This window comes from Schistocerca americana, chromosome 11 (genome assembly GCF_021461395.2).
Source record: "Schistocerca americana isolate TAMUIC-IGC-003095 chromosome 11, iqSchAmer2.1, whole genome shotgun sequence".
Lineage (NCBI taxonomy): Eukaryota > Metazoa > Arthropoda > Insecta > Orthoptera > Acrididae > Schistocerca > Schistocerca americana.
In genome coordinates this window covers 36613846-36633601 of record NC_060129.1, presented here as the reverse complement: position 1 = coordinate 36633601, position 19756 = coordinate 36613846, and the positions used below count along the sequence as shown (strand labels likewise).

The following is a 19756-nucleotide window of genomic DNA, read 5'->3' as shown; positions in this document are numbered from 1 at the left end:
TGCACCTGATCTCCACAGTTCTTGTCGTCTGGCCAATATAGGACATGCCACATTGACAAGGTATATTGTAAATCCCTGGTTTTCGTAACCCCAGGTAGTCTTTGACACTCCCCAGCAGTCCCCCGATCTTGTTGGATGGACAGAAAACACACTTGATATTGTGTTTACGCAGGATCCTACTGATTCTGGCAGAAATAGAGCCAGCATAGGGCAGATATGCCACCTTCCTTGCTTCATCTTGGTCTTCTTCAGGGACCTGTGGTATAGTGGCTGGTCGGAGTGCCCTCTCAATTTGTCTGTCCATGTATCCATTCTTGGAGAAAACTGTTTTGAGACGTTCTATCTCTATGGGTAGATTCTCTTGGTCTGATAGGGCACGTGCTCTGTGGACCAAAGTCTTCAGAACCCCATTCTTCTGTGCAGGGTGGTGACAACTGCTGGCCTGCAGATATAAATCAGTGTGTGTAGGTTTTCGGTACACACTGTGGCCAATTGAATCATCTGCTTTCCTCTGGATTAGTACATCCAGAAATGACAGCTGGCCATTCTTCTCCAGTTCCGTGGTGAACTTGATATTAGGGTGGCATGAGTCAAGATGTTCAAGAAACTCATTGAGCCTGTCCATCCCATGTGGCCAGATCACGAAGGTGTCATCCACATACCTAAAGAAGCATGTGGGTTTAAATGTGGCTGTCCCCAATGCCCTCTCCTCAAAACTCTCCATAAACATGTTGGCAACCACAGGGGACAGTGGGCTGCCCATAGCTACACCTTCAGTTTGCTCGTAATATTCGTTTCTGTACAGGAAATACGTGGATGTCATTGTATGACTGAACAGGTCCAACAGAGCACCATCAAATTTCTCTGCAATCAGTTCTAGTGAGTCCTTCAGTGGGACCCTGGTGAACAGCGATACCACATCAAAACTAACCATGATGTCCGAATCTGTGATGTGCAGTTGCTTGAGGCGTTGCAGGAAATCTTCTGAGTTGCGGATGTGGTGAATACATTTCCCCACATACGGAGCCAGGAGACCTTTCAAGTACTTGGCTGTTGTGTACGTAGGTGCCCCAATATTACTGACAGTAGGACGTAGGGGCACACCCTCCTTGTGTATTTTAGGCAGACATACAGTCTAGGTGGCACTGGCGCTTTTTCCCGTAGTTGTCTGATGATCTTATCGGGCATCCCTGTTTCCTTCAAGAGAGCACTAGTCTTCTTGGCCACCTTGTCCATGGGGTCACACTCCAGAATTCTGTATGCAGGATCCTCCAGAAGTTGGCGTACTTTCTCATCATAATCCACTCGCTGCAAGATGACAGTGGAGTTCCCTTTGTCTGCTGGCAGTACCACAATGCTGTTGTCTTCCCGTAGTTTCTTGAGTGCAAGCCTCTCCTCGGTTGTGATGTTCGATTTCGGCGGCCTGGCCTTGGTGAGAGCCCTGCAGGTCTCTCGGCGGACTTCCTCTGCCACATTAGGTGGAAGTGTGGCTGCAACTTGCTCTACTGCACTGACGAAACCTGAAATGGGTACGTTTCTAGGGGTCGTAGCAAAGTTGAGACCCCTGCTGAGTACCTTTAAGGTTGTATCATCAAACTGTATGCCACTCAGATTCGTCACCGTGCGTGTCTCTTCCATCTGCTGTGCTTTATTGCTCATGCGGTCAAACTTTGCAGATTGGCAAGATGAGGCATTCCTTCTAGCACACTCAGCTAAAGACCAGGAGGCACGGTCTACCCAATCCCAATCTTCTCTTGTTAAGGAGGCTGCCATGTACAGATGAATGTGTAACAGCTCCCTGGCCACAACATCTAACCTGTGGCGCATATCTCGAATCCTCTCTCTCACCAGTGCCTAAGGCCGCTCTGGAGTTGATGTGATGTTTAATTGGGCAAATACTGGTACCACTTCTCCATCTCGACACCTCAGCAAAAAACTGAGAGAACTCAGCATCTTCCCTTTCTTCTGCCGTAGCTTGTCCAGCTTCTTGATATTCTGATACATCTCCTCCCCATAGAGACTTTTGATGTAACTCTTCAGGCTTTCCCGGCAATCTAATGACATCTTGGGTTGTCGGGTGTTCTGCCGGATATCAGCGTCGTACTTGCACGATATTTCGGTCACGTAGCTCGAGACCTTCATCAGGTGCGACCTGAGACTGCTCCTCGTGGATGTACTAGTCCAGAGGAAAGCAGATGGATCAATTGGCCACAGTGTGTACCGAAAACCTACACACACTGATTTATATCTGCAGGCCAGCAGTTGTCACCACCCTGCACAGAAGAATGGGGTTCTGAAGACTTTGGTCCATAGAGCACGTGCCCTATCAGACTTAGAGAATCTACCCATAGAGATAGAACGTCTCAAAACAGTTTTCTCCAAGAATGGATACATGGACAGACAAATTGAGAGGGCACTCCGACCAGCCACTATACCACAGGTTCCTGAAGAGGACCAAGATGAAGCAAGGCTGTTCTATGCTGGCTCTATTTCTGCCAGAATCAGTAGGATCCTGCGTAAACACAATATCAAGTGTGTTTTCTGTCCATCCAACAAGATCGGGGAACTGCTGGGGAGTGTCAAAGACGACTTGGGGTTACGAAAACCAGGGATTTACAATATACCGTGTCAATGTCGCATGTCCTATATTGGCCAGACGACAAGAACTGTGGAGATCAGGTGCAAAGAACATCAGAGGCACACTAGATTAAGACAAGTGACTAAGTTAGCCATTGCTGAACACTGTCTAGAACTAGATCATGCCATGAAGTATGAGGATACCAAGATTCTAGCACAAACACCCAGATTTTGGGACAGTGTTATAAGAGAATCGATTGAGATTAAAATGGCTGACGATCTTATGAATCGTGACACAGGGTACCAGCTAAGCAGAGCCTGGGATCCGGCTCTGGAATTGTTAAAGGAGCAACGGGGCCAGCTGCAACACTACACAAACAGAAGAACCAGAGACATGGAGATGGTAAACGAGCCCCTGACGGACGGCCAGGAGCACCAGACCGAAGATGGAACACCCAGAAGTAGGACTGGTGGGCGCGGACCGCAGAGGGAACATCCAGAGCTGCAGCAGACGAAAAACGGAGCAGCAACGCTCCAACAGGTCCTGGTGAGCGGGCGCAGACCGCAGGGGGAACGCCTGGTACCCCAGACCGTAGATGAAACCCCCAGGAGCGGGTTTGGTGGGCGCGGACCGCAGAGGGAACACCTAGAACCGCAGCGGACGGAAAACGGAGCAGCAACGCTCCTGCAGGTCACAGGGAATGGGCGCGGACCACAGAGGAAGCGCCTGCAGCCGTTGGTGGAGGGGGAAGGCCATAGGCATAAATACTGGACCAGGTCCACTCTAGGAGCAGTCTCAGGTTGCACCTGATGAAGGTTTCGAGCTACGTGACCGAAATATCGTGCAAGTACGACACTGATATCCGGCAGAACACCCAACAACCCAAGATGTCATTGCCAAATGTGTTACTCATGGCAGAGATGCTCACAACGGCAATTGTCCACCTCCTCCCCACTATATCGATTAATCATATGAATATCCTGTGTGTCTTAATGAGCAAGCCTTCCAGGAGATCTGAATGAAGGAAATCGAACCCCAACCTGCCACTTGCATTTGTTAGCTAGTCAAAAGCCGTGCATTGTACTATATGGCATTTACAGTACTGTTCTTGCTATGCAATGCTTAACATAGGATATGCCCACCCAGACTTGCAACGTCCAATTAAGGATTGCAGTCGTGAAATCACGCAAATCACAGTAGCATCCCCATTTCCTCCCACAGCTGCTCAACAAGCCATCACATCTTTGCCCCTGGTGGCGAAACCACCTGCTACACAGCTATCGGGCTGAAAAGACAAAAGCAACACTCCTGCAAAGACTTTCTACAGTTAAAAAAACAGTCCACATCTGCCAACTGTAAAGTTCTAAGAAATCAAACAAAAACAAATGATCTTCTCCTTCCCCAACTGGAAGAACCTCTTCAGTGGTGTTGCCACATAATACCCCCACCTGGCTGACCTCTATTTTCCTGGTGCCCACTGCTTCGATTTTCTGGCACAGAATACACAGGCTGAACTAGGGAGAATGCCAATGCCTTTGTAGATAGCATGGAACAGGATTCTCCAGCCTCCACTGCCTGTAGCATTGGGTTTTTGAAGGCTGGCACTCAGCAGCCACGAAGGTGACTAACCTTCATTTGCTCCCTCGTCCCCACTCCCCATAATTACTTTTCTCCAGTGGAACATTCGTGGCATTAGATCCAACAATGAGGAATTACAGCTGCTCTTGGAATTGCAGTGTCCACCTGTTTTGTCCTCACAACCCCTTTGACCTCTCATGTTTCCTTCTGGTCCTCTGTCACCTTACCCCCAAGGGCAGCATTCCACCTCATCTGGGAGCCATGCTGGTTATCCATGTCATTTAACACTCGACTGCTAGCTGTTGCAGTCTGCATCTTCCTCCCTCCCTCATTTCACCTTTTCTCTTTGTAACATCTACACCCCTCCGTCATTTGCTGTTACCAAGTCGGACTTACTCCAGCTCATTGGTCAGCTCCCTCACTCCTTTTTGCTGCTTGGCAGCTTTAATGCTCACCATCTGCTTTGGGGCTCTTAGAGAACCTGTCCAAGAGGTTCCCTCTTAGCTGACCTTCTGAATCATCTCTCTTACCACTGGAGCACCCACATTCCTTTCAGATTCTATGCACATTTATTACGATTTTCTCATTCTGCGCTGTCCAGCTCGCCTGTCATCTTCAGTACCCGATCCCTCTGACACATACTCAAGTGATCACTTTCTGTGTGCTATCCATTTACCGATTCCTACCCCACCTAAATGCAAATCCAATTGGCAGCTTTCTAAGGCCGACTGGAGGCTTTACCCCTTCCTCACGACCTTTACGAAGCTGCGATGACTAGGTAAAGTGTCTTCCAAACGTTATCTTTACTGCTGCAGAATGTTTGATATCATGCACTTCAAGTTAAATGTAGCATGTCCTGTTCCCTGGTGGACTGAAGCAGGCAGTGATGTGATTAACTTGTGGAGATTTGCTGTTCACATTTTGAACCATCATCCTGATAAATCTGCTGGAGGGTTGGTATCCTCTGTAGTCCATACATGTGGGGCTTCAGGGGCCATCTGCTCATTTACTAGAGGAAGTTTTGAAAGATGTTTTCCCAAGCTTTATATGCTTTGGCCTTGTCAGACACATATATCCAGGAAAATGGGGTTCCTGAATCCTCGTCCTGAGTATCATTGTCTTTGCTATCCCCAATAACCATATTATGAACTGCCTCCCATCAGTCATCTGTGGCTCCCTTTTTGTCAATGATTTTCCAATCTGTTGCAGTTCTCCATAAACTTGTGTCAATGAGCGGCGTCTGCAGTGCCGTTCCTATTGTATTTACTCATGAAGTGTAGGGAGTTGCTTTCACTTTTCCATGGCCAAAACCTTTTGTATTAATATTTGGTGATGGTATGAATTTGTTACAATATCTTTACATCTTGGGCCTGTTGCTCTTCCAACCACTGAAACTAAGAAATTCATGGGGCTCATGCTGGATAGGAACCTTCCTTGGTCCTCCCATGTTTCTTACCTGGCTGTACATTGTACCCAGTTCCTCAGTGTCCTACATCTCCTAAGTGGTACTTTCTGGGGAGTGGATCAGACCACCCTCCTCCATTTTTTTCCGATCCCTTGTCCATTAAAAACTAGACAGTTGGTGTTTCGTTTAGTCCTCTGCACCTCTGCCCATCATATGCTGTTTTAACACAATCCACCATCATGGAACACAATCTAAGTGCCAGATCAGTCTGTCTGATGAACAGGTTTGGGTGCTGTCTGAGGCTGACGAAGTCCATGAGCCAGATGAAATCGTTCCCATGTTCCAGAGGAAGCCTCTCAGCATGCAAGACTGGGCATTTGCAGATGGTAGTATTACTGGTAATTGGGAGCTCCAATGTTAGGTGTGCAATGGAACCCCTTCGAGATAAAGCTGCATAGGAGGGGAAGGAATCCAATGTGCATTCTTTGTGCATACTGGGAAGACTTTCCAGATGAGGAGTGGGTGCTTCCAAATGCCGTGAAGAGTGTGGCAGAGCCAGTCTTGCGAGATAAAGGTGGAGCTCACCATGTATAGCATCATGGGCAGAACTGACAGTGGTCCTTTGGTACAGAGTAGACTGAAGGTCTGAAGCAGAGTGACAGACAGTTTTGCAGCTATGTAGGCTGCAGATGCCTCGACTAGTGCCAAAAGATGGTGGATTTACGGGTTTTGCTAAATAGGTCAGAAGTCCACTACACAAAGGAATCATTTACACGAGTATGGCAGATGTGAAGAGTAGATGGGACTCTTTTTAGGTTAGAGGGTCTCAGGAAAGTGCAGAAAGGGCTTTAGTTTCAAAGCCTAAAAGTAGAACACCAAAAGATGGTAGATAAAACCACAATAACTATTTTAGTTATAAATTGTAGTAGCTGTATTAGAAAAAAGTCAGGGCTCAAAGCGCTAACAGGAAGCACTGAATCTCAAATCATTATTGGTATGGAAATAAGTTCAGCTGAAATTTTTTCAAGAGGCATAACCATGCTCACAAAGGATAGATGAAATACGGTTGATGGTGCAGTGTCCATTGCTGTTAGTAGTAGTTTACATTGTAGTGAAATTTAAGTAGATAGTACCTGCGAGGTAGTATGGGTAGAGGCTATACCTGACAACTGAGATAATTTAATAATCAATTCCTTTTACTGATGTTCTGACCTGGATGATACGGTTGCTGAACAGTTCAAAGAAAACTTGAGTGTAATTTCAAATAGGTATGCCACTTGTACAATTATAGTTGGTGGATACTTCAGTCTACCCTCGATATATTGGTGAAAATACATGTTTAATGTCAGTGGTAGGCATAAACCGTCATCCAAAACCCTACTGAATGGCGCCCTGAAAATTGTTTTGAACCAGGAGTTCAGGAGCCCACTAAAAGTGGAAATGGTTGTGCAAACATATTTGACGTCTTGTTGACCTTGACCAGACAGAGAACATAACAGCAGATGCAGACATTAGTGACCAAAAGGTTGTTGAGCCATGAAGAGTTCGCAAGAGTGAATGCTGTAACATCCAAACTCACCAAAATAAACGCAAAATACTTTCACTTAAAAAAGCAGATAAGAATTCACTTGACTCATTCCAAAGAGACTGTCTCCAGTCCTTCAGATACATCTTTCTAAACATAGACCAGATGTGGTTTGACATCAAAGAAATAATATCAATGGTAACTGAGAGATACATGTCAAATAAATGAATAAGAAGTGGTACTGATCCTCCATGCTACACAAAACAGGTCAGAACACTGTTGTAGAAGCAATAAAAAACGCATGCCAATTGAAAAGACCACAAAATTCACAAGACTGGCAAAGTTTCACAGAAGCTCGAAATTTACTGCAAACTACTAAAGCATAGTTACTGAAGACGGTTTTCCTAAATCCTTCACAAAAAAGCAAAGTAAGTATTCCAAAATTGTAATCAAGAATAACTGCCTACATGAGTAACTTAGAAGTGGATATCCTGAATGTAGCGAAGCAGCTTAAAACACTTAAGGAAGGCAGTGCCTCCAGTCCAGAAATTTTTTGTGAACATACTTGGAACATTTAGCTATACATTGAGCCTACTCAATGTAGCCTCCATCAGCTGTGACGCATCTGGCCCAACGTTCATTTTCATGATGTAAATGCACTTTGGTGAAATTCTGGGGATTGACTTTTACTCTATCGGTTGACATAGGAAACGAGGTCTTTCTGAGTATCAAATGTTTTACTGGGCAGGTGGGCCTTCAGATGTCCATAGCGCTAAAAATCAGACCGAGCCAAACAGACTGTAGGGAGGATAAGGAATAATTTTACAACCAATTTTCCTGATTTTCTCCTTAGTCATAAGGGCTGTCTGGGGTTTGGCATTATCATGATATAGTCTGATGAGCTGATCTTGAAGCTGTGGTCTGTGGGTGTTGATGGCACATCGTAGCTTGTCCAATGACGAACATTAACGGTCGCGGTTAATTGTGGAGCCAAGTTCCAAAAAGTCTATGAAAATGACAACACACTCTTCCCAGAAGAAGGAAGCCATCACCTTTCGATCTGCTGTTTGCAAAAGTCTTGGTTTCTTCATCCAAGGGGAACCCAGATGACGCCACTCCATGGATTGGGTATTGTTCTCAGGTTTGGAGAAAAACAACCATGTTTCATCCTTGGTAATGACTGTCAAAACACTGTCTCTACTCTTCAATAATGGTCTTAATGAGACCCTTGCACACATTCTTCCTCATCGTTTTCGTTTCTCTTGTCAATAACCTAGGTGCCCAATGTGCACAGATTTTTGTGTATCCTAGTGACTGTACCAGCGATACCACTCTAAACAAAGAGAAATGAGTGGTTTCAGCAAGCTGTCAAGTCATCACACATCTGTCATTTGGGATGATTTTATCAATTGTCGCCTTATTCACATCACTCACTGCAGTCTATGATCTACTGCATCGTGGATTTCCAGTGACAGAAATCACCTTCCTTAAGCCTCTGCAGCCACCGCTGTATACTGCTGCGATCCAGTGTGCCCTCCCCATAAACAGGGAGCAACTTTCTGTGAATCGATGTGACAGTCATCGTCAGTCTTGAAGAGGAACTCCATCACTTACTTAGCAGACATATACAACTCTTCAACTGCAGAAAGATTGGTACCCAAAGAATGGAAAGTTGCACGAATCGCACCAGAACCCAACAAAGGAAATTGGAGTAATTCGATGAAATACAGACCCATGCCACTAACGTCACTTTGCAGTAGGATTTTGGAAAGTATAATCTGTTTGAACATTATTTTACCTGTTTCCTGTTCCATCCAATATCACAACATGATCCTGCTTTGTTAAACCCTTGCACAATGATCCTACATCCTCTACCACATATCTAAAACTAGCACTGAGCTTGCAAAAACTTGTTACAGGAAACGAGATTGCTTCTTTGCATAAAGTTGGTGCTTCTTTACATCAGGGAACAAGAAGAGGTGCTTGAGGGGATTATGTCAGTTTTCACAACCTCCATTACTTGAATGACAACTAGGAGCCATTGGCCTATTTTGGCTTGGTCCATGGCTGCTAGCTAATACTTTTGCTACGGTGTCGTTTCCACCACAGGAGCCTTCAAAGTAACATAATAAGCAATGGCTACCAGACAGATAAGGTCATGTGGTGAAGTTGTGCTTAATTCATGCTGCTGTTGACATGGTTTTGTAGATTTTTTGATACTCACTATCCAACATGTGCTTGCGCATACTGGACAGAAGAATGTGTCTGCAAAGAGAGCAGTGATTTTCATAGGTTAGTATAGCAATTTTTATTTCCGAGTTAGGATGACTCAGTTCTGAAACACACAGAGCCGCAAATAGTGTTATATACAAGGTAAAGTTATTTATTCATAACCTTAAAGACAATGCCAAACCAGACGAAAGCTTATCAGGACTGCAGACTTCAACAACATAGGCATATGGTGTTTGACCATGAACTGTATTGAGAATATTTGCAGAAGTGTAGTCGATGGAAACCTGTGTTCAAGAAACTGAGTTTGTCCCCAAGGAAAGACATTAGTAGAACAACACTGATTTGGAAGATCTACAGAGAGATGTTCCTCAGTGTACTATATTGGAATTTTATTACCATGGCGAGTATCCTACAACGCAAAATGTAGATGTTATAATATAAAACATAGCTTTCACAGGGGGCCATCACTGGAGAGGAAGAATTCTGAAACCTTTGGGATACACACACAGCAAATGCAATGATGAAAGATTCACTCTGATGGAGGATCCAATACTGTAGTAACTTTAACTACTTCTTTGAGACAAACTCAGACTATCAGGAAAGGAAATAATCATTCCCCTATTTCTTATTTTGATGATATGTGACTCAATCAAAATCGTGCAATAAACAACATGTGACAGGGTTCAAAGAGCAATGAAGGGTTGAAAGCACTCTTTGGCAAAGGAAACACACATACTGTCTATCATGGACTAATAATACAAAAAGCTAGAATTTACATCCTGCATATCCAATGATTATTATGAAGTACCCAACAGTTATGTATCTGAATGCTTGTTTTTACTTTTATTGTGTGTATTCAAAGAGGGTGTCTGTCATCAGCAATGCTAGTTACAATTCAAGGATAAAGGAGAAATTTCCTAGTTCAAGAACAAGGAAGGAGAAAATTCCACATTACGTGGAAGAGAAAAGTAACTCCATTTAATGCTGCTAGTGATGAGGAGGGGCTAGAGGGAGGGGGGACGAGGCACAGAGAGAAAGGATGGGAGAGGCAAATGCATTGGGGAGATGGAATGATAAGAGAGGAGGGGAAGCAGGAAGGGGGTTGGACACAAGGAGATGGGGAGGGGGGTGGAGGCAGGGATGTGGGAAGGGGGGGGTGGAGGCAGGGAGATGGGAAGGGGGTTGGTGGCAGATATACGAGAAGGGGGGTGGAGGCAGAGAGGCAGGAAGGGGGTTGGAGGCAGAGAGACAAGACGGGAGAAAAGGGGGAACGAGGGAGGAGAATGAGAAGGGGGAGAGGTTTGAGAGGCGAGAGAGAGGAGGATGAGGGACAGAGAAGGGGAGAGAGAAGGGGAAGAGAGAGAAGAGGGGGAGATTGAGGGGAGACAGGAGGAGGGCAAGGTGGAGAGAAGAGTAGGAAAGGGGAGAGGGGTGAGAGAGTTTGGGGAGAGGGGTGAGAGAGTTGGGAGAGAGGGGTGAGAGAGTTGGGGGAGAGGGGTGAGGGTCGGGGGAGATGGGAGAGGGTCGGGGGAGACGGGAGAGGGTCGGGGAAGACGGGAGAGGGTCGGGGAAGACGGGAGAGGGTCGGGGAAGACGGGAGAGGGTCGGGGAAGACGGGAGAGGGTCGGGGAAGACGGGAGAGGGTCGGGCAAGACGGGAGAGGGTCGGGCAAGACGGGAGAGGGTCGGGCAAGACGGGAGAGGGTCGGGCAAGACGGGAGAGGGTCGGGCAAGACGGGAGAGGGTCGGGCAAGACGGGAGAGGGTCGGGCAAGACGGGAGAGGGTCGGGCAAGACGGGAGAGGGTCGGGCAAGACGGGAGAGGGTCGGGCAAGACGGGAGAGGGTCGGGGAAGACGGGAGAGGGTCGGGGAAGACGGGAGACTGTGGGGGAAGACGGGAAGGGGATATGGGAAAGGAAGAGAGGACCCTCCTGCCTCCTCCTTGTGCTTCTGCTAATTTTACTTGTGCCATCTCCCATTATGAGTGCCCCTCTGCTCTGCATTCACAGGACCAAGATTCCACTACAGTTCAGATGCATGTCACGTTTCACTGATATGAGCACCAGCATCCAACCATGAGAACCCCCACTCCCACAGCCAGTGCTCCAGCAACTTTCATGTAGCACACACTGCCACATTCAACTCGTGTATCTACATCTGTGATGTCATATCGCATTACTGCAACTAGTATGTATGAAGTGTTGCCTATGTTAAAATTGTTAAATATGCCTGTCTATGAAGTGAACGTCTAAACCTATAACTCTCATTATGTTTTGTTACTTTTATATCAGTGGCAGGTCGTAGGTTTTGTTTTAATATCTATGCACGGCACTCTTACAGCATTTGCATCTTGACCATTACTGATGAAGACTTCCACTGCAAGTATTAGAAACAAGAAAGAAATCTCACTGCTAAGCATCCAATTTTCTATACTCAGTTAATTTACTTTTTGTCCACAGCATGATGTAATGGCAGTGCTGATTAAGATATTGGAGCAACTTTCTGTTGTTGCTGTTGTATTCCAGAAAATGTAATGAGAATACTGTTGGCAATTGTGTGAACAGCAACTGGCATGTCACCTCTCGCTCTGAGACAATTATCAGCCACACCACCTAAACGTCCTTAGCTAACGAACAAAGACATACCGATGATGATGATGGGGATGATGATGATGATGATGATCTATATCTACATGAATACTCTGCAATTCACAGTTAAGGGCCTCTCATAGGGTCATTGAAAGATAATTTTTAAGCTACTTCTCTACTATTCCATTGTGTGTGCAAGGAAAACTTAACACTTAACATCTTTCAATGGGACGTCTGATTTCTCGTATTTTATTATGATGATAATTTCTCCCTCACACTCTGATGACAAAATTCGTGATTGAAATTTCATGAGAAATTCTGGCCTAGCAAAATACGCCTTAATTACCACCACCCCAATTCAGGTACTGTATCCATAGCACTCTCCCCCATATTTGGCGACAACACAAAATGAGCTGTCTTTCATTGAACTTTTTTGATGGCCCACATCACACTGCAATACTCCACAAGAGGGCACACAAGCATAGTCTAAGCAGCCTCTTTAGTAGACCTGTTATGGTTTCAAAGTGTTGTGCCAATAAATCATTTTTTGGTTTACTTTCTCCAGAGCATGCTCCATGTGAACGTTAGGATTTAATTCATATGTAAGTGTAATCCCTATCAATGTAGTTGAGTCTATAGCTTTTAGCTTTTTATGATTTATCGTGTGAACGAGATTTAGTGCATTCATTTTAGTACTCATGTCGATGACTTCACACTTTTGCTTGTTTACAGCCAACTGCCAGTTCTCACACAATACGGATATCTTGTCTATCACTTCACAATTAGTTTTTATCACCTGATGACTTCACAGTAAGGTAAATGACAGCATAATCTGCAAACAATCTAAGGGAGCTGCTCAGATTCTCCTGAATCATGTTTATAGATCAGAAACAACAAAGGACGCGTAACACTTCTTTAGGAAACGTCTGATATTACTTCTGTTTCGCTCGATGACTTTCTGTCGGCTGTTACTAACGGTGACCTTTCTGGTACAGAATCACGGATCAATTCACACAACTGGGATGATACTCCATGGGCACACAATGTAATCAGAAGTCACTTGTGAGGAATGGAGTCAAAAGACTTATGAAAACCTAAAAATATGGGATCATCTGTCCATATCATTCATTACTTCATGAGAATAAATAGCTTCTTGTGCTTCACAAGAATTATGTTTTCTGAGTATGTGTCGGCTATTTGTAGGTAAATCATGTCTTCAAGGTAAGAACAGGAAACAGTATTTATATGGATCAGGTCTACAATATTGCATATGACCTGCTAAAAGTCTCATCTGCCATGAGCCTTACAAATGTGGGCTTAGTTCCTGATTTCATGGGGTTAGATTTGCCCCAATTGAACAGCTTTGTCAGGAAGATCAATATGGAGTCAGATCAGCTGTTTTGGGCAGCTATTTTTTCTGGCATGGGGTTTGTTCCTGTTGATGCTATTGGTAGGAGGGACTTCACTTCTGCATTTCAATAGGAAAAGAAGGGTTAATTGGTCGTGATGATAAAAGGTTCTAGAAACTCAGGAGAGAACCGCTTTTTTTAGGCTAAGATCAGTATCCAACTATTCAACGTTGAATGAGAATCTCAGACAAGTGGGTACTAGAGATATTTTCAGAAAAGAACAGTGAAAGATAATGTTAGTCAAATGCATCAGAATGTCTGGATTAAAAAATTAGAGTAGCTTCTTGTTCATTTAAAAGATGTAGAAACTGAGAGTGGAATAGATGTACCAAACCTGTGCGAACATCATGTTATCAAAGATATGGAGAGGGTTAATGTAGGTGGCTATAAGGTTTCCGCATATGCAAGTAGGCACATTATGGAAAGAGCAGGAGTTGCCATACAAGAGTGTTCAAAAAAGTTTCTCGCCAATAGCAACTTTGTGAAAAATGCAGTTGGTATCCCTGCACATGCTTGTGTTTAATGTGGGTTTGCCGGAAGTTTCCTTGTTGTATGTCAGTTACTGTTCAGTGCTGTATTAAGTAGAATGTGTCACACAGTTAGCGAATTTCGACATAGCAGAGTTAGAGAATCCATGAACCTGCATTAAATTTTGTATGAAACTCAAGAAAACCTTTACAGAGGCACATTAAATGATGCACGAACACTATTGCGGTAAGTGCTTACGTCATACTCGATGTTACGAATAGTTCACATAGTCTAAATGTGGGTGGACGGATGTTACAGATGACTCTCATTCAGGATGCCCTTCAACATGTCAGGAACATCAACTAAATTGTGCATGCCAATCGAAGATGGACTGCTGGAGAGATGGCAGAAGAATGTAACATTTCTGTAGGATGATTTCATTAAATCCTGACAGCATCCTGGAACGCATCATGTTGCCGCCAAGTTCATCCCATGGTTCAAGTCAAGACCAGAAAGACGTTCATCTCATAGTCTGTTAAGAGCTTTTGGATCGCGCAAACGAGAACGAGATGTTGCTTAAGAGAATCATTACTGGTTATGATACTGAGACAAATATTTACAATCGGTGGGGAACGATTCTTGAAGTCTCAAAGGATTAGTTCATCATGAATCTGTATCACAGGGACAAACTGTTAATTGACAGTGGTATCGACATGTCACGACACTTGGAAGAAAATCAGAGAGGGAAATGGCCTGAAATGTGGCGAAAAAATTCATGGCTCTTGCATCACAATCGCGCAGCCGCGCGTTCATCCCTGCTGGTGCATGACTAATGTGCAAAAAAACAAATCACTGTGCTGCTTCATCTTCTGTACTCTCCAGACCTTACACCTGGAGCTTTTTTTCATTTCTAAAGTTGAAAACACCATTGAAAGGAGGAAGATTTTCAATGATAGACGACATAAAAGAATATTCACAGACGGCACTTCACCGACCCAACAAGAGGCATACAAAGACTGCTTCAAGAAGTACAGGGCGTTTCAAAAATGACCGATATATTTGAAACGGCAATAAAAACTAAACGAGCAGCGATAGAAATACACCGTTTGTTGCAATATGCTTGGGACAACAGTACATTTTCAGGCGGACAAACTTTCGAAATTACAGTAGTTACAATTTTCAACAACAGATGGCGCTGCAAGTGATGTGAAAGATATAGAAGACAACGCAGTCTGTGGGTGCGCCATTCTGTACGTCGTCTTTCTGCTGTAAGCGTGTGCTGTTCACAACGTGCAAGTGTGCTGTAGACAACATGGTTTATTCCTTAGAACAGAGGATTTTTCTGGTGTTGGAATTCCACCGCCTAGAACACAGTGTTGTTGCAACAAGACGAAGTTTTCAACGGAGGTTTAATGTAACCAAAGGACCGAAAAGCGATACAATAAAGGATCTGTTTGAAAAATTTCAACGGACTGGGAACGTGACGGATGAACGTGCTGGAAAAGTAGGGCGACCACGTATGGCAACCACAGAGGGCAACGCGCAGCTAGTGCAGCAGGTGATCCAACAGCGGCCTCGGGTTTCCGTTCGCCGTGTTGCAGTTGCGGTCCAAATGACGCCAACGTCCACATATCGTCTCATGCGCCAGAGTTTACACCTCTATCCATACAAAATTCAAACGCGGCAACCCCTCAGCGCCGCTACCATTGCTGCATGAGAGACATTCGCTAACGATGTAGTGCACAGGATTGATGACGGCGATATGCATGTGGGCAGCATTTGGTTTACTGACGAAGCTTATTTTTACCTGGACGGCTTCGTCAATAAACAGAACTGGCGCATATGGGGAACCAAAAAGCCCCATGTTGCAGTCCCATTGTCCCTGCATCCTCAAAAAGTACTGGTCTGGGCCGCCATTTCTTCCAAAGGAATCATTGGCCCATTTTTCAGATCCAAAATGATTATTGCATCACTCTATCTGGACATTCTTCGTGAATTTGTGGTGGTACAAACTGCCTTAGACGACACTGCGAACATCTCGTGGTTTATGCAAGATGGTGCCCGGCCACATCGCACAGTCGACGTCTTTAATTTCCTGAATGAATATTTCGATGATCGTGTGATTGCTTTGGGCTATCCGAAACATACAGGAGGCGGCGTGGATTGGCCTCCCTATTCGCCAGACATGAACCCCTGTGATTTCTTTCTGTGGGGACACTTGAAAGACAAGGTGTACCGCCAGAATCCAGAAACAATTGAACAGCTGAAGCAGTACATCTCATCTGCATGTGAAGCCATTCCGCCAGACACGTTGTCAAAGGTTTCGGGTAATTTCATTCAGAGACTACGCCATATTATTGCTACGCATGGTGGATATGTGGAAAATATTGTACTATAGAGTTTCCCAGAACGCAGCGCCATCTGTTATTGAAAATTGTAACTACTGTAATTTCGAAAGTTTGTCCGCCTGCAAATGTACTATTGTCCCAAGCATATTGCAACAAACGGTGTATTTCTATCGCTGCTCGTTTAGTTTTTATTGCCGTTTCAAATATACCGGTCATTTTTGAAGCACCCTGTAGAAATGGTGTTGGGAGTGATGTATCTATAATGGAAGAGAGTATGTCGAAGGAGATCATGCAACATAAGTGAAATGTAAGCACAGAAAAATTTTGCGGACAAAGTTCAGGAATTTTTTGAACACACTCCATATGTTGAAGTTAAAGACAATATGAAAAATTCAGAAACTGAAAGAAAAATTGTGTAGATCAAATTCAGAAGCATGTAGCTGCGAGCTGAAGCTAAATGGGACTTTCATAATTGTAGCTGTGTACAGGTCCCCATTGGGAAATTTCAAGTGATTTCTGAAAAACTTGGATTCCTTATTATGTTGTCTGGCAGTCAGAGATAAGCAAATTGTTTGTGGAGATTTCAGTGTAGATTTTCTGAAAGAATCTGATAGACAGGACGACCTTGAAGTATTACTTGGTTCTTTCAATGTGACATTAGTTATTGGTTTTCCTGCACAGGTTGTACAGGAAAGCAGCACACAGACTGAAGATAAATTTAATCAAAAACTTTTCCTTTTAACATTGGTCCTTATGATCATGATGCACAGCTATTTATACTATATGACATAGTGCCATATAAGTAATGCAAAACACTTCTCCAAATTAGTGCATTCAATTTAACAATTGCAAATCTAGCAATAGAGTGGGATGAGATGTACAGGGAACCTGATGCTAATTTAAAATTTAATGTGAAAATAGTTTCCCTAAGCAAACAACATAACGTAATTGTAAGAAACCATCTAAAAAGCTGTTGCTAACTAAAGAGATAAAAATATGTTGTAAACAGAAATGGGAAATGTATCTTACATCCAGAAAGAGTAAATATGCAGAAAGAGCCGAACATTTCAAAAATTATTTCACTGTATTACGAAAAGTTATTAAAAAGTCCATTAGTGTGTGCATTAGGTCTTGGAGTAGCAGCTCTGATGAAATTAAAACAATTTGGGATATTGTTAGAAAGGAAACAGGACAGTCAAAATCACAGGAGGGTTGTATTTCTATCAGACTCAATGAAAGGTTTGTTAACCAAAACCTGAAGTACAAAGTATTTTTAATAAACATTTTTTACATATTGTAGAGAAAATAGGATCCAGCTGTTCATTAGAAAATACAAGGCTGTATATGAAAGAAGCAATAGCTATGCAATTTGATAAAACTGAAATTAGGAAAATAATAAATTCACCCTTGGAATTGATGGCACTTCCAACACAATACTAAAAGCGTGTTGTCAACAGATAAGTACATTTCTCAGCCACATATGAAGTAGCTCACTGAAACAGGGCACTTTTCCAGATAGACTGAAATTTGCTATTTTTAAACCATTGCGTAAAAAGGCAGATCAGTCTGATGCTAATAACTACCACTCAATCTGACTTCTGACAGCTCCATCAAAAGTTCTTGAAAAGTAACTTATTCAAGACTGCCTTTACCTATTCATAAAAAATGCAGTACTAAGAAAAGTCAGTTTGATTTTCAGAAAGGCTTTGCGACATAAAATACTATACATGCTTTCACAGCTGAAATATTAAATGGTCTGGGTAACTTTACATCACTCATTAGGATTTTTGTAATCTCTCAAAAGCTTTTGACTGTGTGAATCATGAAAATCTTATATATCAGCTTAAGTATTGTGGTATGAGTATGACATGCACAAATGGTTTAATTCATATTTAACTGGAAGAATGCAGAAGGCTGAAATTAACAATAGAGATAGTGTGCAAAAGTCAGCAGTCTTCTAACTGGGGAGATATCAAGAATGGTGCCATATATTGTGTGTGTGTGTGTGTGTGTGTGTGTGTGTGTGTGTGTGTGTGTGTGTGTGTGTGTGAGACTTGGCATTCTACATTAACCCTGAAGATCCAAAGCTATTCTTTTTTCTGATGATATAGTAATCACACCCAAGAAACAAGAATTAAGTGAGGAAATTATAAATTATGTCATTATGTCTTTCAGGAAATTAGATGGCTCTCTGCAGATGGTCTCACAGTAAATTTTTAGAAGACATAGTATATACTGTTCTGTAGAGTTGTAATCAGAATAATAGTTGGAGAGCACTCAAGATCACATTGTAGACACTCGTTTAAGGAACTAGGGACATTCACAGTACCTTCACTTACGAAATTTGTCATTAATAGCGAATCCCCATACAAAAATAATAGCAAAGTACAATGGGCTAAATCTGACTTTGGCACAGAAAGCGATGAATTGTGGTCCCACGGAAGTCTTTGGTCATTTACCAAATAGCATTAACAATCTGACAGACAGCCAATCAGCATCTAAAAAAATTAAAATCACTTATGAATGACATCATTTACTCAGTAGATGAACTTCTAGATATGAAATTGTAGTGGTGAAAAAATAAATTACATTGTGTAATGAAACCTAATGGTAAACTGACAAGTGGCACATCATTACAAAATGTCGTATTCATGATATGTGGAACAAGTATCGATGTGATGGAATGTAGTGTAATATCATGAAACCAGGCAAGGACCGCACATCTGTCTATAGTTACTATAATTTGTATCTTACCTGGTTGAGCAGTTCTATGCGCTACAGTCTGGAACTGTGCAACCACTATTGTCGCAGGTTCGAATCCTCCCTCGGGCATGGATGTGTGTGATGTCCTTAGGTTAGTTAGGTTTAAGTAGTTCTAAGTTCTAGGGGACTGATAACCTCAGCAGTTAAGTCCCATAGTGCTCAGAGCCATTTGAACCATTTTTTTACGTGCTGTAAGAAAAGTAATTTGAAAAGTTTGGTCAGCATATGTTCCACCTGGGCCATAGAATCCAAGAAAACCCTGCCTGCCTGGGTTCAGATGGTATCACTCCACCTTGAAGACTATTGGTAGCTGGAATGCACTGACCATCTGTATGCCAATGTTTCATTCGAGCAGGGTGTGAGAAATTAAGCACTTGCCATCTGTAGATATTGAAAGCTTCAATCTTCTGAGTAGTATCTGAACTGGATTCACTAGACCTCTATGATGTGTTACTTGTCCTATCTGGAAGCAGGTGCATAAGAAATGTAGCTACATGAGTACCAGACAGGCAAATATTTTTTAAACACAGAATACAGAAACAAGTGGAATATAATGTTAACGCATTGACTTGGAAATTTGTATGTAAGGCCATGTAATTGTTTTCTTCTTAAATTAAAATCTTTAATTCATCATTGACACAATGTGTAACATCCTAAGTAGTGAATACTATTAAGCAATAAAGTGACTGCAAACATTTTGACCAATGACAAAGAAATATATTTGATTAGACATACAGACTAAATGGTTCTAAAGTGATATTTATGTACATGTACTTCGATGATGTGCATTGCCCAGTAAACCAACCTCACCAAAAGGAGAAAGTTTCAATCAGTAGTCGCTTAAATTTTCTCTTTACTACAAA

General features: G+C 43.1%; 1 protein-coding gene across 5 annotated transcripts in view; it reads left to right on the top strand.

Moving 5' to 3' along the window:
* LOC124554090 (zinc finger protein 708-like) overlaps positions 1-19756 on the top strand; it is a 119869-nt gene that overhangs the window by 86923 nt on the left and 13190 nt on the right. Inside the window, exon 6 of one of the 5 annotated variants that reach the window (XM_047128143.1) lies at positions 9006-9205. The exons of the other annotated variants lie outside the window; for them this stretch is intronic. Coding sequence (XP_046984099.1) covers positions 9006-9030 — 25 coding nt within the window. The 3' untranslated portion in view covers positions 9031-9205. Of the gene's footprint in view, positions 1-9005; positions 9206-19756 lie in introns of those variants that run through there. 5 annotated transcript variants of the gene reach the window in all.